Raw genomic sequence first — 20,940 nt, 5'->3', positions numbered from 1 at the left:
CCAGTTCTGTGAGATTTGGTGGTTGTGGAACCAGCTGCCTGATGGCTTTTTAACTTCGTCCCACAAATGCTCAATTGGATTGAGATCTGGTGATTGTGGGGGCCACCTAACCAAGGTAAAGTCTCCCTCATGTTCTTGAAACCACTCCTGCACAATACGAGCACCATGGCATGGCGCATTGTCTTGTTGGAAGAAGCCATCTCCATTGGGATACGACATCAACATGATAGGATGAACTTGATCAGCAATGATACTCAGGTATGTTGTGCTATTCAGACATTGTTCCACATGAATTAAAGGGCCCAAATCATGCCAGGAAAACATGCCCTAAACCATAACACTGCCCCCACCAACTTGAAGGGTTGTACTCATGCATGTGGGGTGCATGCTTTCATGTTGTTTCCGCCAAATTCTCACTCTGCCATCTGCATGATGCAACTGGAAACGTGATTCATCGGACCACATGACTTTTTCCCAATGCTCGACTGTCCAATCCTTGTGTTCCTGTGCGAATTGGAGACGTTTTATCTTGGTAACTGCAGACAGCAAAGGTGTTCGAACAGGCCTTTGGCTTCCATATCCCATACGATGCAGTGTATGGCTAATTTGCCTACAAACATCAGGTGATCATAATAATCTGGCCACTCAGTGTGTGTGTGTGTGTGTGTGTGTGTGTGTGTGTGTGTATTAGAGGCCTGGTGCATGAATTCCTGCATGGGTGGGGTCCGGCCAGCCTAGCCAGGGGGAGGGGACATGGGTGGTTGGCCTGCCTGCCTGCTGGTCGAACTCCTGGTCAAGGGGACAATTTGCATATTAGCCTTTTATTATATAGGATATACACTGAGTGGCCAGATTATTGTGCGTTCAGAGATCATAATAATCTGGCCACTCAGTGTATAGATCAGATATATGTGTGTATTTCAGGCATTTGAATTACAAAAGCAATGCGATATCAAATGTAGAATTATAGCCTCCCCTCACCTCTCCTCTCCATCACCACAATGCACATATCCCTTTCTAGCCATGACCTTGGAAAGATGGTTTCATGGAAATGCACAAGTTTGCTCTGCAGAGCTGATGGTCTCAGACGCTCATTGTTACATTTTTGCTGATTCTCTTTAAAAAGACAGGAAAATGTCTTTGGGGCTACACCTGCAGCTTTGGGGCTGCGGGGCAGTGCCGGCCTGAGTACTGCAGGTGCTGCAAGAGTCTGGACGCCGCCCAGCCACACCCACCAGGTCCAAGGTACCTGATCTTCCGCGGCTGCCACCCACCATTGAGCTGCAACGGCCTGCGAGCTTTTAGGAATCAGTTTTAGGACTTCAACACCTTTTGAGGATCAGCCCCTCCCCTGCCCCCGCCCCAGACAGGAGAATCTCTGTGCCTCCAGCTCAAGCCTGGTGCTCATCCTGCAGGGGTGGGGCCTGTTTGGGCTCCAAAAAGAGTCTCCAGAGATCACAGGCGGTGCTTCAGAGGGAGCATCGGGTTCTGATTGGAGATGGGCATGAGAGGGTTTGATTTCCCTTTTCGTCTCATTATATCCAAAATGGAGCGACTTCCAGGGTGGGAGCAGCTCTGAAATTCCTGGCCAGCTCCGTTTCTCAGTGTAACATGGTTGCAGTAGACAAAAGAGCCTGGCAGGGTTTTATTGATCTGTCCCGACAGCTGGGCTGTGAAATGTCACGCACCATGGACAATGCACATTCGCCCTGAAATACTTCTCCGTTCCCCAGAGGCTGGGAGGCCAAAGCGGATGCCTTGGAAGCAGTTCATAGCTCGTGGGCATCTCAGATGGGGAACCTGGAGTCTGGAGGTCCTGCCAGGAGGTGTAGTACTCAACCCAGCTGCTGTTCAGCGGAAATGTGGTGCTGGGGCTGAGACTGAGACATTTCTCTACGCTTGAAGCACTAAGTTTGGCAGAGAGAGAAGCAGAATTCAATGTAAAACTGTCTGAATGAAGAGGGCGTAGGAAATCCGCCTGGGAGCACAGGCGAGCCCGGAAAGGGGTGGCAGTGAGCCACATCTTGCAGGGGGCGAGTGAGCAATGCGTGACTGGTGACAGCCGTGGGAGGGGTGTCTGCAGGAAGAGGAGAGGAGGAGGAGGAGCCAAGCTCACAGGCTGGTCAGCAGATTGTGGGGACAGTTTCTCATAGCGGGTAGGGCTTGAGGTTGCTGAGCTGTTGGGTGAGGGGATAAGTCCACGCTAAGCTGGTGTTAGAATGCGTCTTAAGGCACTTGCACTACATATTGTGGGGAAACAGGAGAATTGTAAGAGGAAGGATAACAGGGTCAGGTTTTCATTTCTTACCTCCGCTGCAGTACAAGGCCTGGGCTAGGATTTTTCTTCACTTACATGGTAGGTGCTCAGTAAGTATCTGTTAAATGAATGGTCAGTGAAGAAAGGAAAGAAAAATAGCCTTGTTAGTAGACTTGGAGGGCTTGCAACAAAAGGTGGGGTTGGGGGGACATGTTACATGCAACTTTGCTTTATTTTGTTTTTAATATGCTAATGTGCAAGGGAAAGGTTAATTCCAGGATCTCCAGAGCTAACTCTACTGACTACTTCCTAGCAGCAACAGCACCCCCTGGGAGCTCAGAATCTGCATTTAACACGAGCCCCAGGTAAGGAGCAGGTCTAGACACAGACTGGCTGCATGACGAATCAGCAGAAGAACCTGGGAGAAGTGAGAGGCACTAGGAGACCTGAGGAACCCGCATTTCCTCACTTCTCTGCCTGGAACTAACATAAACCTATAGTTTTCTCCCAAAACCCCAGCAATTTCATATCATTCAAACTCATACCCTGGGAGCACCGATAGTGAGACTCCTGTGTCCACACACCCTCCTCCCCTTTCTCTCAGTTACCTTATGGTGTCACTGTGTCCCCGCTCTCTGGCCTGGGTACCAGCCGTGCCTCCTGAGGAGCGATGGTCAGGATGCTTGCCTAGAAGGGCCCTCCCCTTCAGAGGGGACAATTCTGCACCTCCTTTAATGTACCAACAATGACGCTGACACCCGATGCTAACATCAAACACTGCTGTGTATGAGGTACAGTTCTAGGTGCTACATTTGTTTTTCACTTTATGGAACAGGCACAATGATATTCCCATTTTATAGGTGCAGACACTAAGGCCCAGAGAGGTTAAGTAACTTGCCCAAGTCACACAGCTTATAAATGGAATTATGCCTGCTTATCATTTGCACCCAATGGCAGAGCTGTGTGGTATCTGAGTATTGAATAGAACCTTTAGCATAAGAGTTTGCTTCACTTATTGCCGGATGTATGAGCTAAAAGCTAGGGAAACCACTGAGAAGGAACAAGAGACTCGGTGAATGGTTTTAAATGAGTTAAAGAAACTAGGACATGAAAAGAATCTGACTACGGCCATGCCCGTGTAGGGCAGGTGAGCTTCCAAGGTGCTCCTACTGGGTGCCCATAACCTCTAGCATGATCAGGCCCAAACTCTACTGTGCCACTGGGACAAATAGGGGGACCTCACTGAAGGATGCAACTATTATGGCCACAGATGACCAGCTGTGTGTGGGGAAGGCTGGACAAGACCAGAAGTGGGACAGAGGCGGGGAAGGAATGCCAGGCCACGGCCTTAGAGGCCTCCTGGATAGAGTAGCTGCCGGGTTTATTTGCTCCAAAAGCTTGAAGCTCCAAAGGTAAATGCTGACTGTCCAAAGGGGAAGTGTCTTCATCAGTGGCCCAGGGATAACTGAGGGAACAAAACAGAACCCCCACCTCCCTGGGGCAGCCTGATGCCAAAGGTCCAACCTTGGGCCATGCCCCCCGTGAGAGCAAGAAGGAAGCCGTGCCTAGGGGACTGAGGTCCCCACCCAGATCCACTGTGTCTGCGCGTGCCCACTCAGAGCTGATGTGAGGAAGAGGAAGAGGAGACCCTGCGAGCTGTGCCCACAGAGCCAACCTGTAAGACATTTAAATGATTTGGGGCAGGAATCGTGTAGCTGGACAGCCATTGCAGTACATGAGCCATTGCAGTACACGAGCTCCACAGAGACAGCGCCGGGGCAGGTGCGAGCGGGGCGGGCACTGGGCGACTGAGCGCTTGCTGAGGAAAAGTAGTAAAACTGGGCAAAGGGGATCCTAAGGCTCCGAGAGGCAAAATGTCTTCGTATGCTTTCTCTGTGCAAACGCCCGGGAGGAGCACAAGAAGCGGCACCCAGAGGGGTCAGTCAGCTCCCCGGTTTCCTGAGAAGTGCTCACAGAGCTGGGAGACCATGTCTGCTAAGGAGAAAGGAACCTTTGCAGACCAGGCAAAGGCAGACGGCCTGCTGTGAAACTGAAAACTTACCTCCCTCCTAAAGCGGAAACAGAAAGGAAGTTCAAGGATCCCAATGCACCCGAAGCCTCCTTCTGTCTTTCTCTTGTTTTGTTCTGAATATCGTCCAAACATCAAAGGAGAGCCTCTCAGCTGGGGCTGCTGCAGAGAAGGGGGAGAGTTGTGGAGTCACACAGCCTCAGGGACAGGCAGCAGATGGAAGGGAGGCGGCTAAGCTGAGGGAGGAGTAAGGAAAGGGTATCTCCGCATAGGAGCAAAGGAGAGCCTGGTGTGGCCAAAAAGGGAGTCGGCAAAGAAGGAAGTCACCAAGGCTGAAAAAGGCAAGAAAAAGAAGAAAGAGGAAGATGAGGAAGAGGAAGAGGGAGAAGATGAAGAAGACGATGAAGATGATGAATAAGCTGGTTCTAGTGCAGTGTTTTTCTTGTCTATAAAGTATTTAACCCACCCTGTACCCAACTCACTCCTTTTAAAGAAAAAAAAGTGGAAATGTAAGGCTGTGTAAGATTTGTTAAGCTGTTCAGTGTCTTTTTTTGTACTGTTACCACACAACTGAATGCGTCTTTACATGGCCCTGTCCTGGTGGTATTTTCAGCAGCCACTAACCTTGCCTGGTACAGTGTGGGGGCTGCAAGCTGGCGTGCAGGCTCTTGCTGGTGTGCAGCACAAAGTAGTTAGATATGGGATGGACATTGTCTCATCTTCAGTTCTCTGATGCAGCTTATAGGAAATCATTATTGTTCTGCTAACTGAATACCACTCTGTAATTGCAGAAAAGAAAAAGTTGCAGCTGTTTTGTTGACATTTTGAATGCTTCTAAGTAAATACAATTTTTTTAATAATAATAAAAAAAGAATCTTGTAGCTTAGAGCAAAGGACTTTCTCTATTTCTATTTCTATTTGCTTAAAGGAAGTTTCCAACCAAATCATGCAGACTGGTGCAGCCACTGTGGAGAACAGTATGGCGTTTTCTCTAAAAACTAAAAATGGAACTGCCATTTGACCTAGTAATACCACTTCTGGGAATATATCCCAAGAAAACAGAAACACCAATCAGAAAGGATATATGCACCCCTGTGTTCATAGCAGCACAATTTACCATAGCTAAGATTTGGAAACAGCCTAAGTGCCCATCAGCAGATGACTGGATTAGAAAACTGTGGTACATCTACACAATGGAATACTATGCTGCTATAAAAAAAGAAGGCATTCTTACGATTTGCAACAGCATGGATGGACCTGGAGAGCATTATGCTAAGTGAAATAAGCCAGTCAGTGAAAGAAAAATTTCACATGATCTCACTCATTTATGGAAAATAAAAAACATTATAAACTGATGAACAAAAATAGATACAGAGGCAGAGAAGCAGCAAACAGACTGTCAAACTACAGTGGAAAGGCTGGGGAGGGTTGAAGTGGGGGGAAGTAAGAGATCAACCAAAGGACTTGTATGCATGCATATAAGCTCAACCAGTGGACACACACACTGGGAGGGGGATGAGGGCATGTGCCGGGGTGTGGGGGAGGCTGGGGGAAAGTCAATTGGGGAAAAAAAAAAAAAAAAAAAAAAAGGAGCCGAAACTGGTTTGGCTCAGTGGATTGAGCGTCGGTCTGCGGACTGGAAGGTCCCGGGTTCGATTCCGGTCAAGGGCATGTACATTGGTTGCGGGCACATCCCCCGGTGGGGGGTGTGCAGGAGGCAGTTGATCGATGTCTCTCTCTCATCGATGTTTCTAGCTCTCTATCCCTCTCCCTTCCTCTCTGTGAAAAATCAATAAAATATATATTTTTTTAAAAAGGAGACATATGTACTACTATTTGCAATACTTTAAACAATAATAAAAAAATGAATCTTGTAGCTTTAGAGCAAAGGACTTTCTCTATTTCTATTTTCTTAAATGAAGTTCCCAACCTCATCATACAGAACTGTCTAAAGGGATTTCCTCACTTGATGAAGAATTTGTGGGGGGTGAGGGGAATGTCAGTGACCCTCAGAGGCCAGAAGCAATGTTCAACTGCAGTGACTTGCCTCAGGGCCTGGGTGCAAGCTAAGAAGCTGGAATAGGGGTGACAAGGCACCCAGAGGGGCAGGGGTTTGGGTCCTGGGATGGCTCTAATCCCTTCTCTTCTGGACTCTAAATTCCCTTCCTCCTCCCTTTTTAGTCAACAACTTTGGGCTGTGCTTGCCAGTAGCTGTCCCCCTGCTGGATGGCCACTGCTGGGGTCAGACAGGAAGAGGCCTTTAGCTCACACCATCCCGTCTGCTGCCCTCGGGAGTGAGTTACCTCTGAGCTTTGGTTCGGGAGGAAGGCATAGCAGCATGCACTGAGGAAATGCTGCAAGTTCCAATGATAACACATCTTCTATGTCTTCTTTTAACTGTCTAACTGAACCTTTGCATAATTGAATACAGAATTCAATGCACACACACAAAAAAAACACCAAAATAAACAAAAATACTGCTCCCCGTCCTCCCCCCCCACCCCGCCCCCACCTTCTTATGTCTTAGAAGCAAGACACACGCATTGGGCCTGGCTGGCATGGCTCGGTGGTTGAGCATCAACCTATGAACCAAGAGGTCACAGTTTGATTCCAGGTCAGGGCACATACCTGGGTTGCGGGCTCAATCCCCAGTATCTCTCTCCCTCTCTCTTCATCTCTGAAATAAATAAAAAACATATTAAAAAAAAAAAAAAGACACACACATTGGTAATGTACAGTGAAGATCTACCCACAAAGATGGCTCTGGGTAAAAACTAGGTGGGTGGTAGCCTGCCCTCTTCCTGTGCCAGCCTACACACCAACCCACTGGCTTTTTATGAGAACCTCCAATCCAAGGGGCATGATCATCACCAGGAGCCAGCCTGTGAGCCTCCCCAGGTGATGGGTGGTATGGAGCTGGGTTGAATGGACAGGTCAAGAACACAGAAATGCTCAAGGCAGGACCCCTCTTTCAGCAGAAGATTGGAAAGCTATAATCTGGTGTGTCTTCCACAAAGGGAAAGATAGCATCTGCACCCAGCCCGGCCATACTGTCTTCTTCCCTGAGGCCTGTCCAATTGCCAGGGAAAGAGGGAAACCAATGAACGAAGGAGGCCAGGCTGACGGTGGTGATGAGCACCCAGTGCCGCGGAGGAGGCAGCACTAATTACCTGGCTGCATTTTCTTTAATGACACATTTTGGCTGTTTTGAATGCTATTGTTTAAATCAGTTCACCCTCCTAAAGAACCCTGATTCTCATTATTGTGTGAATCACGTTAGACCTTCTAGTTTGGGTGGGGGGTATAACTGTTGTTTCTTTATGAAAACTGCCTGGTTTGAAACTAAGGAGAATTAGTTGATGCTTTCTTTCTGTTTCTGTAGTTTCTTCACAGCATTTGCCACAGCCTGTTGCACTTTGTTGTGCTTATATTTGTCTTCCCCACTGACTTGGAAACTCCTTGAAGGCCAGAGTATGCTTCTTCATATTTGTATTTTTTAAAATGTTTTTATTGATTTTTAGAGAGAAAGGAAGAAGAGACAGAGAAACAGAAACATCAATGAGAGCAAAACATCCAGAGGCTGCCTCCTGCACACCCCCTATTGGGGATGGAGCCCACAACCCAGGCATATACTCCCACTGGGAATTGAACTGTGACCTCCTGGTTCTTAGGTTGATGCTCAACTACTGAGTCACACCAGTTGGGCTCATATTTGTATTTTGAGCGCAGTGTCGTGCATGTAGTCTGTTGTATCGATACAGGTGTGAACAAAAACCATCTTCATCTCCGTGCCTTCTCATACTGTGACTTCTGGCCAATCTCACTGTCCTTAGCAAGCACATCAAAGCCCTTTAGTTAATAATTATCTGTGTTCCTTAAAATGTAACCATAAATACTTTTGTTAGGTGTAGCCAGAATGACAACCAAGCTGAGTATCAAACTGGTGATATTATGGACCACAAGGAGGGGTGGCCCCTGGCACTGCTGCATTCTTTTCCCCTTGGTCTTGTCAATCAGTAGTGCCTGAGTTATAGTATAAAAACAGCACAGTAATGGGGGTCTTTGGAGGAGAATAAATTGTGCGAAAGTGAGGGGCTGTCTAGTCTGCTCCAGCCCAACTTTCCCAAAGGTAAATTATCCCATTTTAAATTCTGTTCTATTCTATGGAGTTGCCTGCTCCATCCTTCAGTCTGAAGGTATCTTCTCATTACAGGGACAGAAAAATATTTGAAGAAATTATGGTAGAAATTTTGTGAATCTGATGAAAACTATAAGCTCACAGATTCAGGAAGCTCAAGTAATTCCAAGTAGAATAAACACATAGGAAACCATACCGAGGCACATCATATTAAAGCTGCTGGAAAACGGTGATGAGGAGATTATCTTAAAAGCAGCTAGACCAGAAAATAAAACATTACATGCAAGGAAACAAAGTTGATAATTACTAGTGACTTCTCACTTTACACAGCACAGGTCAGGAGATAAAAGAATAGCATCTTTATCATGCTGACAGAAAACAAGTTGTCCACCTAAAATTCAGTATAAAGCAAAAACATCTTTCAAAAATGAGGCAAAATGAAGATTTTTTTTCAGCTAAACAAAAGCACTAGATTCATTTCCCACAGATCTGCACTACAAGAAATGTTAAAGAAGTTTTTTTGGGTTTTTTGTTTTTTGTTTTTTCAGGCAGAAGGAAATGTGATCTACCCAAAGAGATGAAGAGACCTGACTGGTAAAATTGGACAAATATGCTTTTAATCTCTTAAAATGATAACTGTTTAAAGCAATAACAATGTATAGTGGGTTTTCAAAATATGTGAAAATAAAATATGGTTGCAGAGCATGGAAGACAGAGGGCCGATGGAAGTGCATTATAAGGCTCTCATCCTGTGCATAGATGAGAAGGCATTATTTCAAGTGGAGGGTGGTAAATTAAAGATTAATGTTGTAAACTCTAGAGTAGCCATTGAACATATAAACACAAATAAGCCAATAGTGTAGACAAAAACGGAATAAAAATATCTGTAATAATAAAAGTGTAATATGCTAATTAGACTGGATGTCCTTCCAGATGTTTTCCAGATGACCTTCTGGACAAAGCCGGGGCTTCGAGGGAAGCCTGAGTCCAGGGTGCCGGAGGGAAGCTGGTGCCAGCAGCCAGGGGAAGGAAGGCCTACTCTTGCATGAATTCTGTGCATCGGGCCTCTAGTTTATAATAACCAATGAACAATAGCCAAAATCTAAGTGAAAATGTCAGGATTGGGACTGAAGTTGCCTGGCTCCTGGGTCTGTGCCCTTATTAGAACAACTGTGCAAATAATGTGCTGCATGGAGCATCAGAGTAAAGAAAGTTTTTTGGGGAAAAAGGGAAACCTTAATATACTTGAAGAGCTGAAAAGCATTTTAGGAAGAGAAGTGAAATAAGATATTCTAGTGAGGGAGAATGGCATCGGCAACGGTGAAGGTGGGAGAAGGGGAAGTACAATATTTTTAGTTGGAGAAGAGGATTCATGCAGAAAGTAATAAGAGAATATTGAGAGGTTCCGGGGTTGTTGGCAGATGGTCAAGTGCCTTGATTAGACGTGGCCTGCAGGCCAGAGGGAGGCTCTGAAGCTCTGCCTGTCTCTGAGTCAGTGCCTCGCCCTCAGCAGCTGCTCTAGAGGTCCTTTTCAACCTGTGTAACCACTGTTTCTGGTGTCAGAGTGCCATACACTTTGGAGTAAAAAAACCCCGGGGTTTATATCCAGGTACTGTGCTCAGAAGTGACTATCCTCCTGATGGCACACCAGGGAGAGATCAAACAGTTCCTTTAAAGAGTGTTGAAAAAACACAAAACCACCACTACCACCACCCCAAATCCCATCACACAATGGTAACGTAACAAAGGAAGCTAACAGGAAAGGCATCTCTTATCCAGGCTAGTCTGTACATTTTCCTGCTTTTGAACTATTTTCCTGAGTGTGTATTTCACATGCATATTGATATGATACAAGTGTGTTTTCAAGCTTTGCTCCAGAGCGTCCGCTTGGCTGAATAGTGTGGCACCCTCTTCAGGTCATGCCTGAGCTCCAGCCGGGTGCGGACGCGCACATGCTGGCAGGCTGGCCGGCTGGCTTGCTGCTGCCTGAGAGCCCCTTCTCACAAGGCGGGAGAGAAGCACAAGGCTCAGTGCGCCCGCCCGCCCGGCACTGGCAGCAATCCTCTCTTCTCCAAAGTGACTGGGCATGTGTCTGACAGGTTGTGGGAATGCACGGCCAAGGAGAGACCCGGGGCCCTGGCAGCTGACCCATGTCTTCAGGACATTTAAAACCAATGTCACCCTTCAATTAGGAGGTTGGAAGCTTTACACGGGGCTCCTGCCAGTTCACTGTTAAATGTGGAACGGGAGCAGAAGCCGCAGCTCCTGACCTGCTTGGCCCTCGGTCTAGCTGCTGCGGTGTATGCATGTAAAGTGAACTGCTGCTCTTTTTCATTGATGGGAGCCATTTGGTAGAATTAACTTTTCATACTATTTATGAATGATATTACTCACTTTTCTTTGGAACTGTTTTCAAAGAGACATCCGTTTCTAATACGGAAATCCCTGTCTACCCTCATCTTTTCTTTTCTTTTTCTTTTAACACTTAGGTAGAAGAACCATGTAGAATGAAATAAATACAGGGTAAGATTTAAAGTAGTATATTTTTTTTCTAATTTTGAATTTGTCTAAAAATTAGAAAAAGCATAAACCTAGTTTTCTTGATTTTTTTTCTTCCTTTTGGGGTACATAAGTAAGTTTTGTACGTTTGTTTATAACTTACACTCCACTTCTTTTCCTAAACAAGACACTGACTGACCCAGATTAAGGCAGTGCACTGGCACCCTGTGACAAAGCACAATTTCTCCCGTGGAAGCATATCATCTTAACTGAAAGTCACTTGTTGAAATCCCACTGCTTCATTAGTGGTTGAAAACCCAAACCCCAGCTCTGCATGATAAGAATGCAATAAACCATAAAGATTATGGCTTGCCTATTTAAAGTAAAATTCTCCAATAATGCAGAATTCACTCTCATATAAATTCAAATGTCATTAACTTAAATACAAATAGTTTCCTATGGAGTATAAACATGATTGCTGGGAAGAAAAGTTGCTTGAAAATTTTAGTGCATTAACTATTTATAAATCCATGACTATTCCTAAGTACAAGTGATTTCATCAGCCTAAAAAAGGCATCACCTACCTTTTGACAGAAAATCTACTTAGCAAAATTTACAAGCTATTCTCATATACACCATCTTATATGCACATAATTATTCATTGTGGCACTATAAGAAATAAGTATAAACAACTACATGTCCATTGATAGAAATTGCTTAAATAAAATATGGTACAACTACATAATGGATGCTATGCATCCATTTAAAGGAGAGAAGGTCTCTGTGTTTTAAAGATATTCTATTTAGTAAAAAAAAAAAAAAAAGAGGCAGCAGAACAGTGTGTTAGTGTCATAACGTGTGTGACCAAAAAAAGGGGGGTGAGGGAATCTACATAGGTTTGACGTATATGGACTATTTCTGCAAGGATGCAAGAAAGATAACAATGCTAAGAATGGTTGCCCTCCAGGGAAGAAACTATTCCACAAGACACAGAAGGAAGATATTTGCTTTGCACTTTCTTTCCTTTATAATTTTGTGATGTGTGGATATAGTAAATATTTTAAAAAATGTTTGTAAAGGAAATAGAGGTATAGTAGGATTTCCACATTTAGTGTGCTTTCAGGTAGGCATCCTTTCAATGAATTTAATCGTTATTTAAAGGCATTTTAACACTTGGATTGATGTCCCATCTTAAGTTGGGTTTGACTGTGATTGATTCTATTTTACCACTGAAAGACTAAATTCATTTGAACTTTTACCTATCCTTTCCCTTTTCTAAAGGAAGAATCTATAATAATAAAAGGGTAATATGCTAATTAGACCAGACATCTTCCAGAGGTCATTCCAGATGTCCTTCCTGACCAAGCCGGGCCAGAGGGAAGCCAGCCCGGGGGCCCGGGTGCATGCCAGTGGCTGGAGGAGGGAAGCCTGGGTCCTGGGTGCTGGAGGGAAGCCAGTGCCGGCAGCCAGGGGAAGGAAGGCCTATTCTTGCACGAATTTTTATGCATCGGGCCTCTAGTTTAATATAATGTGTTCTGCAAGTTACATTTAAGTTGATAATAAAGAACTCAATAAAGAGGAGACAGAAAAGAGGACTATTAGGACACAAACGTTTATGTGATTTTAGCCATTACAGATAGTTCAGAAATATCTCAAATGTTACATCGATGTTGTCAGTGTTACAAAAAGAAAACAAACAAAGGAACAGGCAACAGTGAAGAGCACCAGAGAGTCAGCGCACACACCTAGAGCAGACCATGCTTCTTCCCTTCCACTGCAGGTATTTTCCCCAGGACCCCCCTCCCCTTGCTTTCCTTTTCAGCTCTCCCTAACCTGCACTGAACTGCAAACTTAAGCCTCGTCCTCCCCCTCCTCCTCCTCGAACTCGCCCTGCTCGTCGGCCGTGGCGTCCTGGTACTGCTGGTACTCGGACACCAGGTCGTTCATGTTGCTCTCGGCCTCGGTGAACTCCATCTCGTCCATGCCCTCGCCCGTGTACCAGTGCAGGAAGGCCTTGCGCCGGAACATGGCCGTGAACTGCTCCGAGATGCGCTTGAACAGCTCCTGGATGGCCGTGCTGTTGCCGATGAAGGTGGCCGACATCTTGAGGCCCCGCGGCGGGATGTCGCACACGGCCGTCTTCACGTTGTTGGGGATCCACTCCACGAAGTAGCTGCTGTTCTTGTTCTGCACGTTGAGCATCTGCTCGTCCACCTCCTTCATGGACATGCGGCCGCGGAAGATGGCGGCCACCGTGAGGTAGCGGCCGTGGCGCGGGTCGCACGCGGCCATCATGTTCTTGGAGTCGAACATCTGCTGGGTGAGCTCGGGCACCGTGAGGGCGCGGTACTGCTGGCTGCCGCGGCTGGTGAGCGGCGCGAAGCCGGGCATGAAGAAGTGCAGGCGCGGGAAGGGCACCATGTTCACCGCCAGCTTGCGCAGGTCCGCGTTCAGCTGGCCGGGGAAGCGCAGGCAGGTGGTGACGCCGCTCATGGTGGCCGACACCAGGTGGTTGAGGTCCCCGTACGTGGGGGTGGTCAGTTTCAGGGTGCGGAAGCAGATGTCGTACAGCGCCTCGTTGTCGATGCAGTAGGTCTCGTCCGTGTTCTCCACCAGCTGGTGCACGGAGAGCGTGGCGTTGTAGGGCTCCACCACCGTGTCCGACACCTTGGGCGAGGGCATCACGCTGAAGGTGTTCATGATGCGGTCGGGGTACTCCTCCCGGATCTTGCTGATGAGCAGCGTGCCCATCCCGGACCCGGTGCCCCCGCCCAGCGAGTGGGTCAGCTGGAAGCCCTGCAGGCAGTCACAGCTCTCTGACTCCTTCCGCACCACGTCCAGGACGGAGTCCACCAGCTCGGCGCCCTCCGTGTAGTGGCCCTTGGCCCAGTTGTTCCCGGCCCCGCTCTGGCCTGCCAGGGAGAAACACATTTCATACGTCACTGAGGACTGCATTTAAATGAACCTTAAACCCCTTCATCAACGAGTCAGTGTTCAGATGAGATTAATTTAGGTTATCACCAGAATGTGCAGACACTAAAATATTTGGTCATGGATGTAATTATAAATAAGGAAGGCTAGGAATACCTGGCTATTGGAGGGCAAATTCGTTTTAGCTTAAACTAAGATAGAATCAGCACACAACCGGATGTTCTTCACACTTTCCCCTAGGCAGTCACACCCCTCGATGCTGAGCTGTCTGGTGTCAAATGAGCCTCCCGCGCCATCAGCCATACCAGTTACTCACCAAACACGAAGTTGTCCGGCCTGAAGATCTGGCCGAATGGTCCAGACCTGACCGAGTCCATCGTGCCGGGCTCCAGGTCCACCAGGATGGCCCGAGGTACGTACTTGTTACCTGCGGGGGGGGTGGGGGGGGGGGGGAGAGCTGGACTTAGACCCGCCCACAGAGAGCTCTGAAGAGGAGGGCTCGGCACCAGTTTCCTTTTTGCAGGCACTGCTGATGACCCCCAAACAAAGGCAGGCACAAGACCCACCCAATTCTCAACGGGTTCATTCGATTGTGAACCGGGAAGCTCCCTGAAATACCACAAACAGTGTGAATTCAAAATCCTTTAGTCCACCCTCCCTTGGAGCCAGACTCCCAGGGTCAAGCCCCTGGAAAAAGAGGGGGTAAAAAATTAGAGGTGGGGGAAGAAAAAGGCAATTACCAGTGGCTTCATTGTAGTACACATTGATTCTCTCCAGCTGCAAATCACTGTCTCCATGGTAACTGCCCGTGGGGTCGATCCCATGCTCATCGCTGATGACCTCCCAAAACTGAGACACAGTAAAAGGTTGCACTGAGCCATGCCCAACCCTCCAAGGGACCAAGACTTAAAATGAATAGTACCCCCGACTCAGTTCTGACGACCCAACCTTTCAGGGGCTTTAGGACTGGGTGACCCCCACAGCCGCAGGATTGTATTTTGTAAGGGCACAATGTTGAAACTGGGCGTTTCCCCGACGCGTAGAAGGGACTTTGGGGGCGAGGGGCGGGGCCAGCAGCCGAACCGCCGGCACCCTTCCGCGCTCAGGGTCACAGCTGCCTGCCGGCGCCCCAGGGAGGCCGGCGCGCGGGGCCGCCAGCCGGCGCGGAGGGGGTGGGCGGGGACACCGCGACCGGAGGGACCAGAAGGAGGGTGGTTTTTGATTCAAAGCACGTCCTGAGACCTCAAGACAATTGCTCTCCACCCCTCCCCCGCCCCCTCTCCCCCGGCAGCTCGACTAGGATTCCAGCGAGTAAAATCAATTCCCTGCGTCCGGGCGCCTCCCGCAAACCCGCCCGCAGTCTCCCAGACAGCCCGGCGCCTTTTCAAGGTCCGTGTTCCAGGCTAAGTGAAGAGCAAGGAGAAAGCGGAGTGTCCATGATTCTGACCGAGTTACAGAAAAATGAGCGGTTCCCCGCCCCCCTCACTAAAGTCCACGCCCCACTCCTCTGCACAAAGCACCCGGGAAGGTCGGTGCTTGGAGCGCCTTGGGCCTGCTCAGGATGCGGCCGGCACCCAGGAACCCCAAAGAGCTTTGGGCCCGGGTCCTCGCCCCCTCCCAGCCCAGCCACCTTGGCGCCGATCTGGTTGCCGCACTGGCCCGCCTGGATGTGCACGATCTCACGCATGGTGCTCGCTAGCTTCTTCTGGCCCCGGGCGGCGTCTGGTCCGTCTGTTCGTCCTCCCTTACACACCCACTGTGGGGTCACAGGGAAAGCGCAGGGGGAACCGACCGGCTGAGAGGACCGGCCCAGCGGGCTCGGCCTTTTATGCAAGCAGGGTGGGGCGGCCCGCGCAGGCCGCGCCCCCAGCCCGAGTCCCCCAGTCCCCTTCGCGCTAGCGCTCTCCAGGCCCCGCTGACGTAATGCTCCCAGCCTCGGGGGCTGTCCGGGGGGCTGGGCCACGGGCCCGTAGCCAATCAGCACAGGTTTGCAGACCGGGCGAGGAACGGGGGCTCTGCGGAGTAGGGTGGGGGCCTGCGCATTGTGTAGGGCTGGGGGTGGGGTGGAAAGAGCTGGGTTCTGAGAACGGGGGGTGGGAGATGGAACCGAGGGCACTGAGTGTGGCAGGCAGGCCGGGAATGGGGGAAGCGCTGGCACTGGATGGGGAGGAGGGGACGCCAGGGGATTGGAGCAGGTGGAGAGGCCCGCAGGTGCGCCGGAAAGGAGCGCCGTATACTTCGGGTGCTGGCAGGTGGTACGGTTGAGGTGGCGAGGGTTGTGCTGCCAGCGCCGGTTGGGGCGCCTCCTCCTCCAGGGGCCAGAGATCCATAAGCCAACCCTCCACCCCTCCCCCGTAAGAGCATTGCCCCTTTCCTCAACCCTACAGGTCAACGACTGTCTAGCGGCTGAGCCCTGGTCGCTCGGAGCCTTGGGAGAGGACAGGCGGCCGCAGGAGGAAGTCGTGTGTCATCAGGGTGTTGGGGTCTGAAGAGCCGCGACCCTGGACACCTGAGGCCCTAGGGCCCCAGGATGCCCTGCGCCCCGCCCCCAGCATCCACCGGTTCTCTTTGTCTCTGACAAGGTCCCCTTGCGGCCTCTCACTGGCTGCAGCATCCAGGGCTGCGACCCTCTACGCTTCTCCCGCCCGGCCGGACCCTCTGCAAGAGTCCACAGCTCCTCGGCTGGTACCAAAGGCTCCTCCACCCCGGGGGTTGGCTTTTGTTCCTTGGGAGTGGATGGGGTGGGCGGGCGGGCTGCGCAGTCTGGACTGTCCAGCGGTCAGAGCAGGGTGGGGTCCAGGGGCGGGGCTGTGGCAGAACAAAGGGCTCGTACGTGCGTGGATGCCTCCCACAATCGAGTATCTAAAAACCACACACCAGGCGCCCCCCGGATCTGGGTTCGGTTCATTGATTGTGCAGTGTGGGCACGGGTTCCCAGGCTGGTCACCGTACACCCCATCGCTAACATTCTCATCGTCCATCAGGCTCCGGACCCCACGGGGGCCACGAGGTCTCCAATCTTCGAGCTCCCGATGGAAGGGAAGGACACGCCTAAAAACTGCGGCACTGGGAGGGAGAGCCCCCCTTTCTCTCCTCCCCCCCCCCCCCAAGGAGCACAGGAAGTGTGTGCGCAGACTCGGAGCACCCACCCTCCTTCAAACCTAAGGTTTCCAAGTAGTCCAAGAAGGAGCTGATCTCTTTGTCACTTTTCTTGTGTGTGTGTCTTAGGTAGGAGGAGAGAGAGAGGGAGAGAGGGAGAGAGAGAGAGGGACAGAGAGAGAGAGAGAGAGAGAGAGAGAGAGAGAGAGAGAGAAGAAAGGGAAGGGAAGGAGAGGAGAGAGGAGGGGAGGGGAGGGGGAAGGAGGAAAGGGAGGGGGAGGGGAGGGGAGAGAGGAGAGAAGATGAACCTGAGTGTGCCAAAGGGTGGCTAAAACGTTCACTACATTCACTGCAGACCTGGATCCTGGCCCCTGAAATTCCACGGGTGAAGCGCTCCCAACCCCTCCCGACCCGGATGGGTCCTTTGCGAGGTGACAGGACTCCCTTTTCATGTCCGGGGAGAGCAGGCGAAGGACCCGGGTTCCCGCGGCGGAACGGAGCGGGCAGCTGTCGAGTGAGACCCGCCCAGAGCCGTCAGCAAGCTGTCCGCGCTCCCCTCCCGCTGTGGTGGGAGGGGGACTCGCAGCTCCGTCCCAGGCACAAAGAGAAGCGGAACAGGAGCCGGCGCCCCCATGTCACCCAGACTGAAGCCCGGCAGTTCCCAGACACTGCTGCCGGGGTTGGGGTTAGGGGGCCCTGGGCGTGAGGTGCACGAGCGCGGAGGGCCCGACCGCGTGCTGCAGTTGGGGGGTTCCCAGGATCTGGGACCTGACCCCGAGTTTCTAATCCCGCTCCGGCAGACGCGGGAATGCAGAGGGCGAACGATTCCCAAGGTCACACAGCAGGTTAGGACTGGGCTCAGGCAGGAATCAGTTCCGTGCGCCCCAGCCCCGTGGAAGCTGACCACGTCCAGGCCGAAAGGGCCGTGGCGGGTGTCAGCACCCAGCCCTGGGTGGGGCGCTCCGGTGGGACCTAGTCGCGCGGGGAGGAAGCCAGCGAGAGCCGCACCCTGGCTACTAGCTGAGTGCCGGCTGCCGCGCCAGGTAACTGGAGCCCGCCTAAGGGTTTATTTTCTCCAATTCTGTTTCAGAGCTAGATCGAGGAGTGCCCGGGTCAAACGCGTGTGTAGGATTATGTGGATAAAAGGACCCTTTCCTCTCGGGGAAAGGAATTGGGATGAGGCGAGGCTGGAATTTATCCCTCTGAAAACCCGGGGACTCCACACTTTTGGTTCAAGATCTGCTTTTCTTTCCTATGTTTTGCTCGCGCCCCACCCACTCCCGCCTTTTGAAAATTTTTATTGTTGACCCTATTACAAATGTCCCAAGTCCCCCCCCCCTTTCCCTCCTCTTAGCACCCCCCCTCCCGCCCCCTTAAGATCCGGCATTCTCACTAACTGGCCTACACCACTCGCCCAACTTGGAATTATTATGCTGCACACTTTTTTCCCCCCCCCCCCACAAGGAACTGATTTTGTATCCGAAGGGGTTTTCAAAGCAAAAAAAGATTAGTTCTCAGCTGGGTCCCCCTGAATTTCTTTTTGTCTATTACACACAATTTCTCTCCATCTAGGTCAGTGTATATCAGATATGAAGGTGTCAGGACCATACAGTTCATCATAACTTGCACAGGGTCAGTTTTAATGATGAGCTAACATTCCTGAATTTTCCCTTCCTGAGACCGTTGTAGAAATAACTCAGTGTAAAATAAACTTCAACATTTGTTTATGCGTATGCTGTGGCTGAAGTAAGATAGACCCTAAGCTCTCACGATTTTCAGAGTGCATTCAATGGCAGATTCTCAAGTAATTTTGCATTTCTTTATTACACATAAAATCTTTGTTTTAATTACTTGAAGAAGTTTGATAGAAAGGAGGCAATACATGGCTGATGTGGTAGTAAAATTTCAAAGTATTGTTTTCTTAAAGCAAGGTATATCTTTTTACACACTTACTGAAATTACAAAACATCAAGCTTTCGGATTTTCCCACTGCCTGCCAGCATTCACCACTTAATACACAACTCACAGTCCTAGCCTAACAGCCAACCCTGCAGTTTCAGGATGCAGGCAGTTTCCTAGGCAACCGACACTTAGCCAATGAATGAGGAATTGAAAGAGACTGGGAATCCATCATTATTTCCTATATTACTCTTCTCAGTGCTCTCCAGCTAGAAAGATTGGAAAGCTACCAATCCTAACATTTATGAAAAGGAGTCAAATGTTCAGAGGATTGGGACTAGGAAGCTCTCAGCCTTATAATATGACCGGGAGAAGAGGGGAGGGGGCGGTTCCTGGGACCCACAGAGCCTTGTGCTTTCTCAGCTTTGTCATTCTCCTGTGTATTTCCCACCGTCGCCCCCCTTTCATCCCTGGCTTTCCCTTGCCCAGAGGAGAAGCCAGCTGCCTGGGTGGGAACCTCAGAGCCCTGTCCTCCTGCAGTTTAGGGGCTCAGTGGGGACCAGTGGTCCAGGTAACAAGAGACTAGAATGAGCAAAGAAAATTCCAAGAAAGCAGTTCAGTGCGGGCACATTTAGTTTTGTTCCTCAGTAAGGCAGGCAGTTTTCCCTTTGCTGGCGTTCGAATGTGGGTTTAAATGGCCTGAATCCAAACTGGGGTTGCTGAGCTATCACGGAAGAGATTTGCCTTCTTTGTGCAGAGGGAGTTGAGCCCTTGCTTTCCTGGGCACCATTTCCCTTCTGTAAGCGGCCTCTCGCCCCCACACTATCAGTGATTTGTGAGCTCCTTAGGCTGGGGGAGGGCAAGCCAGAGAATGCTTGTCTCTGTAAATCCTGGGTAAATGGCATTTTATGATACAGGGCCAGGTTGTGTAGGAAACAAACAGAAGAGCAGAAAGTATTAAATGAAACATTATTAAATACTACAATTGACAGGGTTCCTTTGCAAAGTGCAGTCCCCGAAATCAACAAGCTTACAAATAAATCCCTTCTGAAATGAATGAGGATACACAGGAAGGTATGCTGGGGGAGCCATTTTCAGTTCCAGCAGCAGATTGCTGCAGGCGTGATGTGCTGGCAGGGTTGCCCCTCCACAGTACAGGCTGTTTCACCAGCAGCCGCTGCTCTTGAAGGTCTCAGCAGCTCTCCATTTGTCTTCTAAATCTGCCCTAGACCTTCGTTTGGCATTTAAATAAAATTAAAACATGCATATTCAGATAGATACACACAGATTCATATAGCAACAGTGTTTGCCTCTTGGCTTTAGATGCCTAGTTCGTATTAATTATGTTTTCAAAGCAGAAACAGGTCAGCTTCTGAACAGGAATTCTTGACTTGGCAGTCTAGAATGCCCAGTCTACTTTATAAAAATTTATTTTTATTTTTTATTGATTTTAGAGAGAAACATCAGTGATGAGAGAGCATCATTGATACGCTGCCTCCTGCATGTCCCCTACTGGGGACCAAGCCCTAAACCAGAAATGTGCCCTGACAGGGAATCAAACCTAGACCTCCTGGTTCATAGGTCAGCACTCAACCTCTGAGCCACACCAGCGCCCAGCCTACTTTTGAATGGCCACCACATATTCATACATTTTTTAAGGAAACAATGCATTAAGAGAGCTTCTGAAAGAACTCACTACCTCTTTCCAAATAACCCCTAGAAAGGAAACATCAAAATATTTAATTTCTCATTTATACTCCAAAAAATATTTAAAGCAGAGTTCAAAGAAATATGTGTACACTGATATTCATAACAATATTATTCACAATAGCCAAAAGGTGAAAATAATCCTAAGTGTACATCAAACCATGAGTGGATTAAAAAACAGTGTATCTATAATAATCTATAATAATAAAAGCATAATATGCTAATTAGACCAGACATCCTTCCGGACATCCTTCCAGATGAAGCCAGGGCTGTGAGGGAAGCCCGGGTCTTGGGTGCCTGCTGGCGGCCGGAGGGAAGGAATGTCTACTCTTGCACGGATTTCATGCATTGGGCCTCTAGTATATTCATAACAAAATTCAA

The 20,940-nt window shown here is 49.4% G+C and overlaps 1 protein-coding gene across 1 annotated transcript in view; it reads right to left on the bottom strand.

Moving 5' to 3' along the window:
• Nucleotides 1-15,643, bottom strand: part of LOC103302885 (tubulin beta-2B chain) — a 54,801-nt gene extending 39,158 nt beyond the window's left edge. Inside the window, exons 1-4 of the mRNA XM_054721555.1 lie at nucleotides 15,485-15,643; nucleotides 14,595-14,703; nucleotides 14,171-14,281; nucleotides 12,536-13,835 (exon numbers count right to left, since the gene is read on the bottom strand). Coding sequence (XP_054577530.1) covers nucleotides 12,775-13,835; nucleotides 14,171-14,281; nucleotides 14,595-14,703; nucleotides 15,485-15,541 — 1,338 coding nt within the window. The 5' untranslated portion in view covers nucleotides 15,542-15,643 and the 3' untranslated portion in view covers nucleotides 12,536-12,774. Of the gene's footprint in view, nucleotides 13,836-14,170; nucleotides 14,282-14,594; nucleotides 14,704-15,484 lie in introns of the transcript that reaches the window.
• Nucleotides 15,644-20,940: the final 5,297 nt, after the last annotated feature.

This window comes from Eptesicus fuscus, chromosome 9 (assembly GCF_027574615.1).
Source record: "Eptesicus fuscus isolate TK198812 chromosome 9, DD_ASM_mEF_20220401, whole genome shotgun sequence".
Classification (NCBI taxonomy): Eukaryota; Metazoa; Chordata; class Mammalia; order Chiroptera; family Vespertilionidae; genus Eptesicus; species Eptesicus fuscus.
The sequence above is the reverse complement of the archived record's forward strand: the minus strand, read 5'-3'. Positions and strand labels throughout refer to the sequence as shown.